This window comes from Chiloscyllium plagiosum, unplaced genomic scaffold, assembly GCF_037043375.1.
Source record: "Chiloscyllium plagiosum isolate Xiang-an unplaced genomic scaffold, Cpla_swu_hap1 HiC_scaffold_4, whole genome shotgun sequence".
NCBI classification, from domain to species: Eukaryota; Metazoa; Chordata; class Chondrichthyes; order Orectolobiformes; family Hemiscylliidae; genus Chiloscyllium; species Chiloscyllium plagiosum.
The window spans coordinates 68982103-68996134 of record NW_028270142.1 but is presented as its reverse complement, the minus strand read 5'-3'; the positions used below and the strand labels follow the sequence as shown (position 1 = coordinate 68996134).

At 39.7% G+C, this 14032-nt stretch overlaps 1 protein-coding gene across 1 annotated transcript in view; it reads left to right on the top strand.

The window, feature by feature from the left end:
- The window catches only part of LOC122549124 (solute carrier family 25 member 32-like), a 48394-nt gene that overhangs the window by 5810 nt on the left and 28552 nt on the right, over window positions 1–14032 (top strand). Inside the window, exons 2-4 of the mRNA XM_087986302.1 lie at window positions 2739–2889; window positions 4834–4919; window positions 13797–13957. Coding sequence (XP_087842428.1) covers window positions 2739–2889; window positions 4834–4919; window positions 13797–13957 — 398 coding nt within the window. The remainder of the gene's footprint in view (window positions 1–2738; window positions 2890–4833; window positions 4920–13796; window positions 13958–14032) is intronic.

The following is a 14032-nucleotide window of genomic DNA, read 5'->3' as shown; positions in this document are numbered from 1 at the left end:
TCTGGCCTACCCACCTGCAATCCATAAATGAATGAAAAATAGTTGCATTGTTCAATGTTATAAAAAGACCAGGAAATTAAAAACAACACTCTTAGTATTTTTGTCTATAAGTATGAACCTTAAATCTGATGGAAAGAACTAAGTATATGCATGTCAATCAAATAGTTTGGCAGACTGGAAGATTCACACTCAAAGAAGCGTAACATGTTTCTGTATCGCACCCACAAATAAACTGTGCAGATGATTATTAATGGTTTTGTTTTGCAGAAACGAAATAACTTTGAAACTCAATTAAGGAGAAAAAAATTCTAGTGAAGTTGAAATTTTCTTTAACATAAATGTATAAATTAAAGTAAGCAAGGGGATCATTAATGTTTTGACAGTAAGTGTCAGAGCAGCAATATCCACTCAGATGGAAGATACAACCATCACATTGCACAGGGAAACTTCTCCTGGCCCCAGTGAATGGCAGCTTAGCTGACCATACCAACTCACAAGTGGGAGGATTGGCTTGCCTGATTGCTAATATGTAACTTCACTCATTCTTCCCCACACCCTCCATCACAAACCACCATAGTGGAAACTCTGGATCTGTTGCTTGTGCTTATGTCACAGGCATACTAGAGGTGCACCCTGATGGGGATGACTGAAGAGATAACACTCACTTTCCCATACCACTTCCTAAAGTAAGCAGTTTCTGTTTTGTACTTGATGCTGATAGGCTCAACTGCATCATATCAAGTAACCTATCAACTGTGGAAGAAACAGTTGTGATTGGCAAATCAGCTCTTGACAGATTCTATCACTTCAACACACACAGGAGCACCTTTGTCCCAATTGAATTTTCGTGGCCTTTTGGGTGGGTGGTCGGAGTTGAGAATGAATTCAGTGCCCTCCCCTACAAAACTGTTTCCGCCATCACTTCTTCCAGTCCCGAATCTGTTTCTGCAGCAATCCCTGCCTCCTCTTTGGAGAGCAGTATCCTTTGGCAGTCTGGACTACCTGCCACTGGGATCTTGCTGTTGAAGACCTGTTGTTGAACTGTCTGATTGGTATGCAGCACAGCAGGCCTTCTCTGAAGAGGCAGATTGGTTCTTGCCAATTCTCCAGCCAGTGGCCATGAAACCCATCACCTCCAAAAAACATCTTTGTTCTGGAAGGATTTCTTCAGCCACCAAAAATACGTATTTCAGGAAATTACTTGTCAGGAGTTTCCTTGCTATAGATAAGATGAAAACACCTTGATAGTTTCTCCAGCATCGTTTTCTTCATTTTTTTTTAAAGTAATTATGGCTTCCTCATTCCCGAAATTGGGGAAGGGGACAAGCATTCTTTTTCAGCTTGCTACCCCAAGCATGACACCATAGAGTTTTGATCGCTCCATGTGATTTTGTTTTTGTCTTTCTGGTAGAAAATATTATTTATTATAATAACAACAACATCTTTGGTCAAAGATCTAGGCATAAGTGCAGATGATGGTTAAATGCTTGAGCTAATGGTCCTTATATCATGACGTTTTCATTTGTACAATAGGGATGTAGGGGGAAGGTTGATCCAAGGGCAACCATTTCTGTGGATGTGAGGGTTGCTGTTAATCTTTCCAGGTGGTTTTACCCCCTTTCTTGTTCTTTCAGCTACTCATCCCCAAGAATGTGGGTCTCACTGTCGGTAGGGATGTTAATTTGGAGTCTTGATAATTTGTGTGAAAGGATTACAGATCATCTTTAGGGATGGTCACTCTCAAGATCATCCTTGACCATCCTGATATCACAAGTTGGAAAATTTAGAGTTTTCTTTGTTTGACTGAATATGTGATGATCCTATTGGGCAGAGTTCTCTCAGGAGAAAGTGGGGTTGCCTATTTTCAGTTAACCTTCCTTGCTCCCTTGCCATTTGTGATGAGCAGTGGATATCCCAAACAAAAATAGCTCAGTTACAGGTTAATGGTACCAAAGGGCTCCTCTTTCCCAAAACTGGTGTCCCAGTAGCATTCATGCATCTGACCTGTTTGTGCAGATTGTGGATTAGGGACTTCGCTTTTGCAGCCCTATCTCTGCCTGCAATCTTGATCATCGCAGACTTTGAAGGTGGACTTTGAGAAGCATGTGCCTGACATTATTTAATTTTGGGACCTTGGGGCAGAATCATTGTCCGCCTGATTTAGATAGGTTCATCATCCGGGTTTGGTGATGTCAGACGGTCACAGTCTCTCCTGGCTGGGGAACCACCCTGTGGAATACTATTTTTGTGATAAAAAAATGGTTGATTGGTGTCAGATTTTGTTAACATGTCAATCCATGATCACCAGAACCCATTGCTCTATTTCAGCCTTCTTTCACCTTGATAGTGGGTGAGAAGCAGTTTCTTCTTTCTTTCCAGCTTTTGTGGATTTATGGACTGCACTTTGCTTGGCATCTCTTTAGACCTTGCCCCAATGATTGACCAAGCAGCTCCAGGTAATATTGATCAAGAGGTTATTGGAATGTGCAAGCTAACTATCCACAGAGAAAAAGAGCAGTGTGACCAACATGTCAACAGGGTTAGAGTGATTAACTCATGCCACTGAGGTAGAAGTGTTTAACTGAATGATGAACATTTATGAGTTCTGCCTGAGGACTGTAAGTTGTCACTTATTATATTAGAAATGTTCAGTAGTTTGATAAAAGACTAACAAATAATATATGAACTGGAAACCTAACTTATTTGAATGTGGAATGTGTTTTTTTTTCTTTTTGCAGTGAGTGATGGGTTGCAGATGAGGCCAAAATACAATGGAATTGTTCATTGTGTCAGAAGTATCTGGAAACAGGAAGGAATTAGAGGCCTTTACCAAGGAGTAACCCCAAATATCTGGGGTGCAGGTTTATCTTGGGGATTATACTTCTTCTTGTAAGTACTAGAAATGTTACTACCACTAGGCTCAACTAGAATTCACAGAACCATTGAGTGCAGATAGAGGCCATTCAGTCCACTGAGTCTCCATTGACTGTCAAAGACCATCGCAACCTTCATTCAAAATTCTTGTAGTGTAGAATTTTGCAAGATGACCATCAGTGAATCCAGCAGTTCCAGGGCCAGTTAGTACCATCATCCAACACGTAGAACGACTCGGGCAGCAGGTACATATGGACAACTCCACCACTAAGCTGCATACCATCCTGACTTGGAATTATATTATTCCTCCATTGTTTTGTTAAAAGTTTGGAACTCCGTACCTAAACAGCATCATAGGTACACGACCTGCAGAGGACTGCAGTGGTTCAAGAAGACAGCTCACACCTTCTCCATGATAATAAATCTAGCCAGCAATACCCATATCACTTGAAAGAATAATAAAAAAAGAAAATCGGATGCTTGTTTGGACAAAATATTGGATGACTTATTCATATGCTCCCACAACCCTCCTGTAAATTTGATACTTGGGATTTGTGAGGGTGTCCTAAGACAGTCCTTCTGACAAGTTCCCTTCCCTATAAAGAAATTCCTGGCTAATACTCAGCAGCTTGCCACTGAGATGCAGCTGTGATTGATAAGCAGCACGATGCAGATCTGAGCCAAAAATTTGAAATGTATGCAGATATTCAGCATATTTGTTTGTATCTGCAAATCGGAAGGTTCTAGGTTGAAGTGTCAGTCACTGCAGGACTTGGGCTCAGGAAAAAAAACCTAAGTCTGACACTCCAGTGCATTCCCTCAAGACTGCTGCACTGTCAAAGTTGCCGTCTTTCAGATGAAGGGTTTAGCTGAGGCATGGTCTGAACTTTCAGGTGCTTGTAAAAGATTCTGTGGCACTATGTTGAAGACGAGCAGTAAGGTGAGGATGGAATTGATGATTCCTGTATCCTGTGTGCTGTGTTTCAAAAGTACTTCATTGACTAAAACAAATTGAGATGTCTGTTGGCTATGAAAGGTGAGAGTCTTTTTCCTTCTAAAATATGAACAGAATAAATGACAAATAAACCTGATTGATGGTGTGGCTTATTCATTTAAAGCCTGAATTTCTGCAATAATATCTTGTGGCTACCATGGATGTAAAACTGCCATTTATGTTATGACCAGCAAACTATCAATCAGTTTCTTATTTTTCATCAGTTAAGAGTTGATCACTTTTTCACCAAAATAAATTTTTATCTCATCATAAAGCTGTTTCATTCTTCATTAATCCTATTGTATAAACTTAAAAATAAAATCTATTGTAATCACATTTTAGTAGAATTCAACCATGCAGGAAAATATTACAAATCTTAAAATCAATCCAAAAAAAGTCTCCTTTCTGCAGCAGGGCCAACCATCTGTCAGACTCTTGCCTGGATGTAATCTTCCCAAGTGTGCATTGTCCAGTTCACAGAATTGAATCTGATGTTCTAAGCCAGACAATTTCAGCTATTTCAATGTGTCTGTGTATTGTCCAACCCACACTTCAGTGTATCCACAAATAGTACTATATTATACTCTCAGACTTGGGTGCCGTAACCAGATTCATTGCAGTTGAATGATTAGATAAAAGTACCAAACAAATACAAGGAAGTCTCAGAATCACTTGCAAATTATTGAAAATGCTTTACGTTCTGTGCATGTGTGCAATTGATAATTGCTACAGCAGAAGAACTTCTAAAATATTTATTTTCCTCTGCGTTAATCAAATTAGTTAAGGCAAAGTGAGTAATTTGGCTCTTGCAGTGATAGTTACTCAAGTAATTTTTGATTTCTTAAAACTGAGTAGGTTATATTGAAGTAGGTGAAATGAAGTATTTTCAAAATCTGTAATAATAGTAACATTCTCTCTGTTGGCAGTCACTGCCAAATTACTAAACATAGATATGTTGCTTTCAGTTATAATGCTATCAAGGCCTACAAACAGAATGGTCATCCAGAACAACTTAGTGCTACTCAACACCTTATCTCAGCGGCTGAAGCCGGTAAGTAGCTGGAAGAATTAAACTGGTTTGGCTAGGGGACAGAAGTAAGGTTACCAATTGATGTTTCAATATTACATTTGTTCATAAACATGCATTGCCTTTTAATGTCAAATTTGAGTTTCTGGGTTTCATAAGCTAAAATCAATTCTCAATTGTTCTGGGGCTACTATAGTCTTAAAGGTTTGGATGGTGAAGAATTTGTCAAATGTGTTATGACCAGCAAACTATCAATCAGTTTCTTATTTTTCATCAGTTAAGAGTTGATCACTTTTTCACCAAAATAAATTTTTATCTCATCATAAAGCTGTTTCATTCTTCATTAATCCTATTGTATAAACTTAAAAACAAATTTAATGGTATAAGATAAGAACTTTTAAAAGTTGATTGGAGTACGATTGGAGTTTGCAGATAAAAGAATGCCTGGGAGGCTTTCAAGAGTGTGATGATGAGAGTTCAGAGGCATTTTGTTCCTGTTAGAGTGAAGGGCAAGACTGGTAAGATTAATAAACAATGGATGAACAAAGATATTGATTCTAGTCAAGAATAAAAGAAAATCTTATTTTAAATGTAGACAACTTGGTTCAATTGAATCTTTTAATTAATATAAGGACTGTAGGGGCATTCTTAAAGAAATCAGGAAGGCAAAGAGGGGATGAGAGAGAACCTTATCTTTCAATGCTAATGGATTCTACAAATACATTCAGCGCAAGAGGGTAACTAGAGAGAGTAGGGCTCCTTAAAGATCAAGGAAATCATTGTGTTGAGCTCCAGGAGATGGGAGAGACACTAAATAAATATTTTGCGTTAGTTTTTACTGTGGATAAAGAAATAGTGGCTAGAGAATGCAGGGAAATAGATTTTTCATGTTGTAAAAACAATTCCGGAGAGAACCTTACAGAAGAGGAAGTTCGGGAGGTTTTAGAGAATATAAAAGTGGATAAATGTCCGGGACCTGATCTAATGTGTCTCAGAACATTGTGGGAACTAAGGGAGGAAATTGCGAGGCCCTTAGCAGAAATATTTACATCATCTATAACTACTGGTAAGGTGTCTCATGACTGGAGAGTGGATAATGTTGTGCCATTGCTTTTTTTTTTAATAGATATTTTTATTAGAAATTTAACATTTTTACAAGTTTACAAAAATAAACAAAACTCTCAAGTACAAACATTGATATACAATTAAATCTTAAATATATAATAACCAAAATTTAATTACTAATCTAACTAATCTAACCTACAACCAACCAGAGTGTATATTTAAGTCTCTTACATTATTCAAATAAGAGAAAGAGGAAAAGAAAAAAGGAAAACACAGAAATTGGGTAGTGAGGTACATGGTCGGAATGTGTTAACATCAAATGTAATAAAACCCATATGCGGGATTCCTCTCCCAAGGGGCCCCGGGCCAGCCAGGTTCGTAATCTCAATTAAATAAAAGCCCTTGTTAGGATAGCCGAAATATACCATTGCTTAAGAAAGGTTGTAAGGAGAAACCGGGGATCTGCAGACCTGAGAGTCTTACCAGTTGTGCGTAAATTGTTGGAGGTGATTTTAAAAGATAGGATTTCTGGACGTTTAGAGAGGCAAAACTTGATTTGTGCTGGTAAGCATAGTTTTGCGCTAGAAAAATAACGTGTCTCAAGCTTGGTTGAGTTTTTTGAGGAAGTTACCAAAAAGGATTGATGAGAGCAGAACAATGAAAGTTGTTTACTTGGAGTTTAGTAAAGCCTTCAACAAGGTTTCATATGGTAGACTAATTAGTAAAGTTAGGACACATGGGATTCAAGGTCAACTTAGCAATTGGAGACATAATTGGTTTAATAGCAGGAGATAGAGAGTGGTGGCAGAAATTTGCTTCTCAGACTGGACGCCTGTCACCAGTGGTGATTCACTGGGATTTGTTCTGGACCCTCTTTTGTTTGTTATTTATATAAACGATTTAAACAAGAATATAGATGTCATGGTTAGTAAGTTTGCAGATGACACCAAGTGAAGACACCAAGAACAAGACAGTGAAGAGATTTTCTAAGATTACAAAAGGAACGTGATCAAATGGGTAAATGGGCTGAAAAATGGCAGATTGAGTTCAATCTGAATAAATGTGAGGTATTGCATTTTGGTGCAACAAACAAGGGTAGGGCTTATACAATTAATGGTAGGGCCTCAGGCATTGTTGTAGAACAGAGAGACCTAGGGGTTCAGGTACGTCATTCTTTGAAGTTTGCACCACGTAGGTAGGGTGGTTAAAATGATGTTTGGCACGCTTGCCTTGATTGCTCAGTCCTTTGAGTACAGGAGTCAGGAAGTCATATTGACTTTGTACAGGACATCGGTGGGGCCCCTTCTGGAATATTGTGTACAGTTCTGATCACCCAGTTATAAGAAGGATGATATTGATCTGGGTGTTGGTACAATTACAACATTTAAAAGACATCTGGACAGATACATGAATAGGAAAGGTGCCTTGAAGAAGGGTTATACCTGAAACGTCAACTTCTCCACCTCTTGATGCTGCCTGGCTTGCTATGTTCTTCCAGCCTCTTGCCTGTCTATTTTAGAGGGATATGGGGCAGGAACAGGCAGGTGGGACTAACTTAGTTTGGAATTATGTTCGGCATGGACAGGTTGGACCAAAGGGTCTGTTTCCGTGCTGTCTGACTGTATGACCTGCAATGTTTGCACCAATTGTCATAGACCAGCTCCGAATAAACAATTTTCCATTAACTGTCTCCTCTTTTCTCAGCCCCCATCAAAAATGCTTAACACAGCTTTTATATTATATTAGCAATAACAGTATATTGACATTAAATATAAAATGGATTTCATAGCAACCATATTTTACATAAGTCCATTTGGATCACAGCATTCTGATTCCTTCATGTGTGCTCATGATAAAGTATCAGATACAACATTGTCATTTCCAGGCACATGAAACATTTTAAAATTGTACAGCCGGAGGATTAAACTCAGTGGAGACAATCATAGGTTTTGTCTTGGAATTTCTCCAAAAATAAATTCAAGTGGTTGTGGTCCATTTTCATTTTTCTTTGGCATAGTAAGTGATCCAGTGATCTATATTTCAAAACATCTCTTTCTCCAACATTGAACATTTTTGTTGGCATGCAATCAATTTCTTCAAAAAAAAGCAGGTAGTCCGTTGATCCACATTCACCATCTTATAATGGAATGGCACTGATGTTACTGATTTGAATGGCTTGTCATAATTTGGTGCTGCTAAAATAGGTACCGTTCTCAACACAACTTTTAAGTTGACTGACTTTGACATCCTTGGGTCCATTCAAAATTTGTCTTTTTTAAACATATTTGTCAAAAGAGCCATTACAGTACAGAAGTTTGGATAAGGTGCACTCATGCCAATATATTGCAAAGCATCGCATCTTTGTACCAGTCATGCGAAAATCCAAAGATCCCTTAATTTCACGTTTCTATATGCTACTTTTCTGACAGATTTATAACCAGATTGGTTCTTTGTAGCTGACCAAACAGTGCAGGTAAGTGGCATGAACGTTCTTCCCACGTTTAGCAGAACACATCCAAGTTATTGATGTAACTTGATTGGAGGGTGGCAAATGTTATTCCCTTGTTCAAGAAAGGGATCAGGGATAACCCTGGGAATTACAGACTAGTCAGTCCTACATGGGTGGTGGCAAATTACTGGAGAGGATTCTGAGAGACAGGATTTATGATTATTTGGAAAAACATAGCTTGATTAGAGATAGCATAACTTCGTGAGGGGCAAGCCATGCCTGAAGCCTTATTGAATTCTTTGAGGATGTGACAAGACACATTGATAAAGGTAGAGCAGTGGATGTAGTGTATTTGGATTTTAGAAAAGCATTTGATAAGGTTCCCTATGGTAAACTCATTCAGGGAGTAAAGAGGCATGGGATATAGGGGAATTTGGCTGTCTGGACACAGAATTGGCTGGCCCATACAAGACAGAGGGCAGTAGTAGATGGAAAGTATTCAACGTGGAGCACGGTGACCAGTGGTGTTCTGTAGGGATTTGTTCTGGGACTTCTACTCTTTGTGATTTTTGATAAATGTTGAAACTTTATTGCTGGAACAGCACAGCAGGTCAGGCAGCATCCAGGGAACAGGAGATTCGACGTTTTGGGCACAGGCCCTTCTTCAGGAATGACTTGGTAAATGACTTGGATGAAGAAGTGGAAGTGTGGGTTAGAACAAAGAAAATTTACAGCTCAGGAATAGGCCCTTCGGCCCTCCAAGCTTGAGCTGATCCAAATCTACTGTCTAAACCTGTCACCCAATTCCTAAGCATCTGTATCCCTTGGCTCCCCACCTACTCATGAATCTGTCCAGAAGCATCTTAAATAAATCTACTGTGCTCACCTCTACCACCTCTGCTGGCAATGTGTTACAGGACCCTACCACCCTCGGTGTAAAGTACTTGCCGCATGTATTCTCCTTCAACTTTTCACCCCCCACCTTGAAAGCGTGACCTCTTGTTAATGAATCCTTCATCCTGGGAAAAAGCTTATCTCTATTCTTTTCATGATTTTTTTTAGACCTCAATCAGGTTCCCCCTCAACTCCCTTTCTCTAATGAAAACAATCCGAACCTACTCAACTTCTATTCATAGCTAACACTTCCATACCAGGTGATATCCTCATAAACTTTCTCTGCACCCTCTCCAAAGCGTCCACATCCTTTTGGTAATGTGGCGACCAGAACTGCACACAGTATTCTAAATGCCGCCGACCCAATGTTTTGCACAATTTTAACATGACCTGCCAACTCTTATACTCAGTACCCCGTCCGATGAAGGCAAGCAGACCATATGCCTTCTTGACCACTTTATCCACCTGTGCAGCAACCTTCAGGGTACAATGTACCTGAACTTCCAGATCTCTCTGCTCATCAACTTTTCCCAAGGCTCTTCTGTTTATTGTATAATTCGCTCTAGAATTAGTCTTCCCAAAATGCATCTCCTCACATTTGCCTGGATTGAACTCCAACTGCCACCTTTATCCACCTAGCTAGAACACCCTGCACACCATGTGACTTCACTTTCTCCATGAGTTTACCATGGGGAACCTTATCAAACGTCTTACTAAACTCCATGTATGTGACATCTACAGCCCTTCATTCATCTATCTACTTGGTCACTTACTCAAAGAACTGTATTAAGTTGGTAAGGCATGATTTCTCCCGCACAAAACAATGTTGCCTATCACTGATAATCCCATTCTTTTCCAAATATAAATAGATTTTAATCCCTCAGTACCTTCTCCAGCAACGTTCCCACCACTGACATCAGGTTCACTGGTCTGTAGATACCTGGAATATCCATACTACCCTTCTTGTACAGGGGGACAACCTTAGCAACCCTCCAGTCCTCCAGCACCTCACCTGTGTTTAAGGATGCTACAAAGATATGTGTCAGGGCCCCAGCTATTTCCTCTCTCACCTCCCTCAGCAACCTGAGAGAGATCCTATCCGATCCTGGGGAATTGTCCACCTTAATAACCTCTAGCCTACGCAACACGTTTTCCCTACTTATGTCAACATGATCCAGAGTAATCAAACTTCTATTTCTAAACTCAACATTCATCATGTCTCTCTCCTCAGTGAACTGATGCAAAGTAATCATTCAGAATCTCACCCATTTTCTCAGGTTTGACACACAGCCTTCCATCCTTATCCTTTAGTGGACCAATCCTTTCTCTAGTTACCTGCTTGCTTCTTATATAAGAATAAAAGACTTTGGGATTCTCCTTAATTCTATTTGAAATAAAATTATTTAGCCCACTTGATTCCTTGTTTAAGATTGGTCCTACTCTCCCGATATTCCTCTGGGGTCCGTTCTGTTCTTAGCTGCCTGGACCTTATGTCGTATGATTTCTCCGGTTCACGAATCTTGCCTTCCCTATCCTTTTGCTTTCAACGGGACGTGCCTATCCTGCACTATCTTTAACCTATCTTTGAAAGCTTCCCATATATCAAATGTGGACTTCCCTTCAATTAGGTTAGTAAGTTTGCTGATGACACAAAGGTTGGTGGAGTTGTGGATCGTATGGAAAGCTGTTGTAGATTGCAATGGGACATTGACAGGATACAGAGCTGGGCTGAGAAGTAGCAGATGTAGTTCAACCTGGAAAAGTGTGAAGTGATTTATTTTAAAAGGTCAAATTTGAATGTAGAGTACAGGGTTAAAGGAAGGATTCTTGGCAGTTTGGAGGAACAAGAGGATCTTGGGATCCTTGACCATAGATCCCTCAAAGTTGCCACTCAAGTTGATAGAACTGTTAAGAAGGCGTATGGTGTGTTGGCTTTCATTAGCAGGGGGATTGAGTCTAAGAGCCACGAGGTTATAAAGCCATGGTTAGACCACATTTGGAATATTGTGTTCAGTTCTGGTCACTGCATTATAGGAAGGATGTGGAAGCTTTAGAAAGGGTACAGAGGAGATTTACCAGGATGCTGCCTGGACTGGAGGGCTTGTATTATGAAGTAAGGTTGAGGCTTTTCTTATTGGAATGAAGAAGGATGAGAGGCCTCTTGATAGAAGTGTGCAACATGATGAGAGGAATAGATCAAGTTGATAGCCAGAGACTTTTTCCCATAGTAGAAATGACTATCATGAGGGGGAAATAATTTTAAGGTGATTGGAGGAAGATTTAGGGGCGATGTCAGAGGTAGTGGTGTGTGCGTGGAATGCAGTCAGCAGTGGTAGTAGAGTCAGATACATTAGGGACATTTAAGTGACTCAAGTGATAGGCACATGGATAATGGTAAAATGAAGGGTATGTAGGTTAGTTTGAACTTAGAATAGGATAAAAGGTCGGCACAAAGGGTCTGTACTGTGCTGTACTGTTCTACGTTCTTAAACTGTGCAGTTACACAGTCTCTTAGTTACATTGTTGGTTAATTATGGAATGTTGCTGGTGCATTTCTCATTCCAAATAGTATCACTTTTCATTAATAAAGCCTATCTGATGTTACAAAAGCTGATATTTCTGTGTCTTCATTAGTTAATGGAACTTATAAATTTCCTTTTAGTAAGTGAATTTTATAAAGGTCTCATCAGTTCAAGTTTGCCTTTTCCATGCACTGCAACTGTGCACCTTGTAGGTGGATGCCAGAAGTTGTTGTCAGTTCTACAGGGTAATGATGGAAATGCAGTCAGATTTGCCATCATTGCAAGTGCAACATTTGAGTTGATGATTCTGGCGTGTTCTGTGTGATCGATAAATAACTTGAAATTGATCTGTCAGAAAGTAGCTTATTGTATTCTGATTAAAATGATAATGCTAGGAAGAAAAAGTAATGATATTCATAGAATAATGTAATATTGAAACATATTGTACTCAACCAATATTTTTACATTCATGTTTGATTTGACTGCAAGATGTAAACTCTTGCATTAAACTGTTCTGTCACTATCTCTGTTTTGTAATTGGACACTATTTTGATATGCTGTATATTAAAAAGTGCCCTGTTGGAAGCACTTCCCTATATATGGCAATTAGTTGTATTTTCATTGGTGAAATACCCTTTCAGTTTAGTTCTCTTTTTACTTCACCTGTCTCACCCTCACAAAAACACAGTTTAGAATTACTTGAGTGAAAAATTAATTTTTCTGATTCAAACATGCTTAATATCATTCTAACACAGCTTGAGGTTTTCTCTAAAATGAGCGATCATTGTAGGAATTTGTTACAGTACCAGCGGTTATGTGTCAAATAACTATTGCTAAGAGAAATATTGACAAGCTTTGCAATCTTAACAATATTTTACATAGAGGAAAATATAGAGCCTCTAATTAGAGCAAGGAGGAAATTGTTCCATTATTATTGGGGTGGCATGGTGGCTCAGTGGTTAGCACTGCTGCCTCACAGCACCAGGGTCCCAGGTTCGATTCCAGCCTTGGGCAACTGTCTGTGTGGAGTTTGCACATTCTCCCTGTGTCTGTGGTTTCTTCCGGGTTCTCTGGTTTCCTCCCACAGTCCAAAGATGTGCAGGTTAGGTGAATTGGCCATGCTAAATTTCCAATAGTGTTAGGTGAAGGGGTAAATGTAGGGGAATGGGTTTGGGTGGGTTGCGCTTCGGTGGGTCAGTGTGGACTTGTTGGGCCGAAGGGCCTGTTTCTACATTGTAAGTAATCTAATCTAATTAGTGGAGCAAGGAGGAAATTGGTCCAGTATTAGAGATGTTTTATTTCTGTTTATCAATGGTGCTTCCAATCCTATTGTCTTACACTTCATGGAATGCATCTCGTATGTTTTTGTGAAAAGATTAGATTAGATTAGATTACTTACAGTGTGAAAACAGGCCCTTCGGCCCAACAAGTCCACACCGCCCCGCCGAAGCGCAACCCACCCATACCCCTACATTTACCCCTTACCTAACACTACGGGCAATTTAGCATGGCTAATTCATCTGACCTGCACATCTTTGGACTGTGGGAGGAAACCGGAGCACCCGGAGGAAACCCACGCAGACATGGGGAGAATGTGCAAACTCCACACAGTCAGTCGCCCGAGTCGGGAATTGAACCCGGGTCTCTGGCGCTGTGAGGCAGCAGTGCTAACCACTGTGCCACCGTGCCGCCCAAAGAGATTTGAAAACTGCAAAAACAACCACAAAAGTGGAAAGACCTTTTAAGTGTTTTGCCAGTTCAAAGTATTTCTGGTAGACAACTGCAACGCTTTATGTGAGTTCATTGTGCTAGACGTAAAACGTTTTTGGAAAGTATAGAATGGAATTCTATTCAGATTATTTAAAGTGCAGATGTTGAGGAAGTCACCTTCTAAAGTTTTAATCTCCTTAAGGAATTCTTTTAGACTAGTACTTATTTGTCTCCTTCAGCCCAGGTACATGTATTTTTCAGGTGCAGTGACGCTGTGTATTACAAATCCAATTTGGGTAACGAAGACTCGGTTAGTCCTGCAGTATGATGCAGGGATTGATCCATCAAAGAAACAGTACAGAGGCATGGTGCATGCCCTTTTGAAAATATATCAGAATGAAGGTGTTCGTGGACTCTACAAGGTGAGGTAATAGAACTAATAATTGGATCCCGAAATTGTAAAGTTGACCAGCCAGGATTTTGCAGTGAAAGTAATG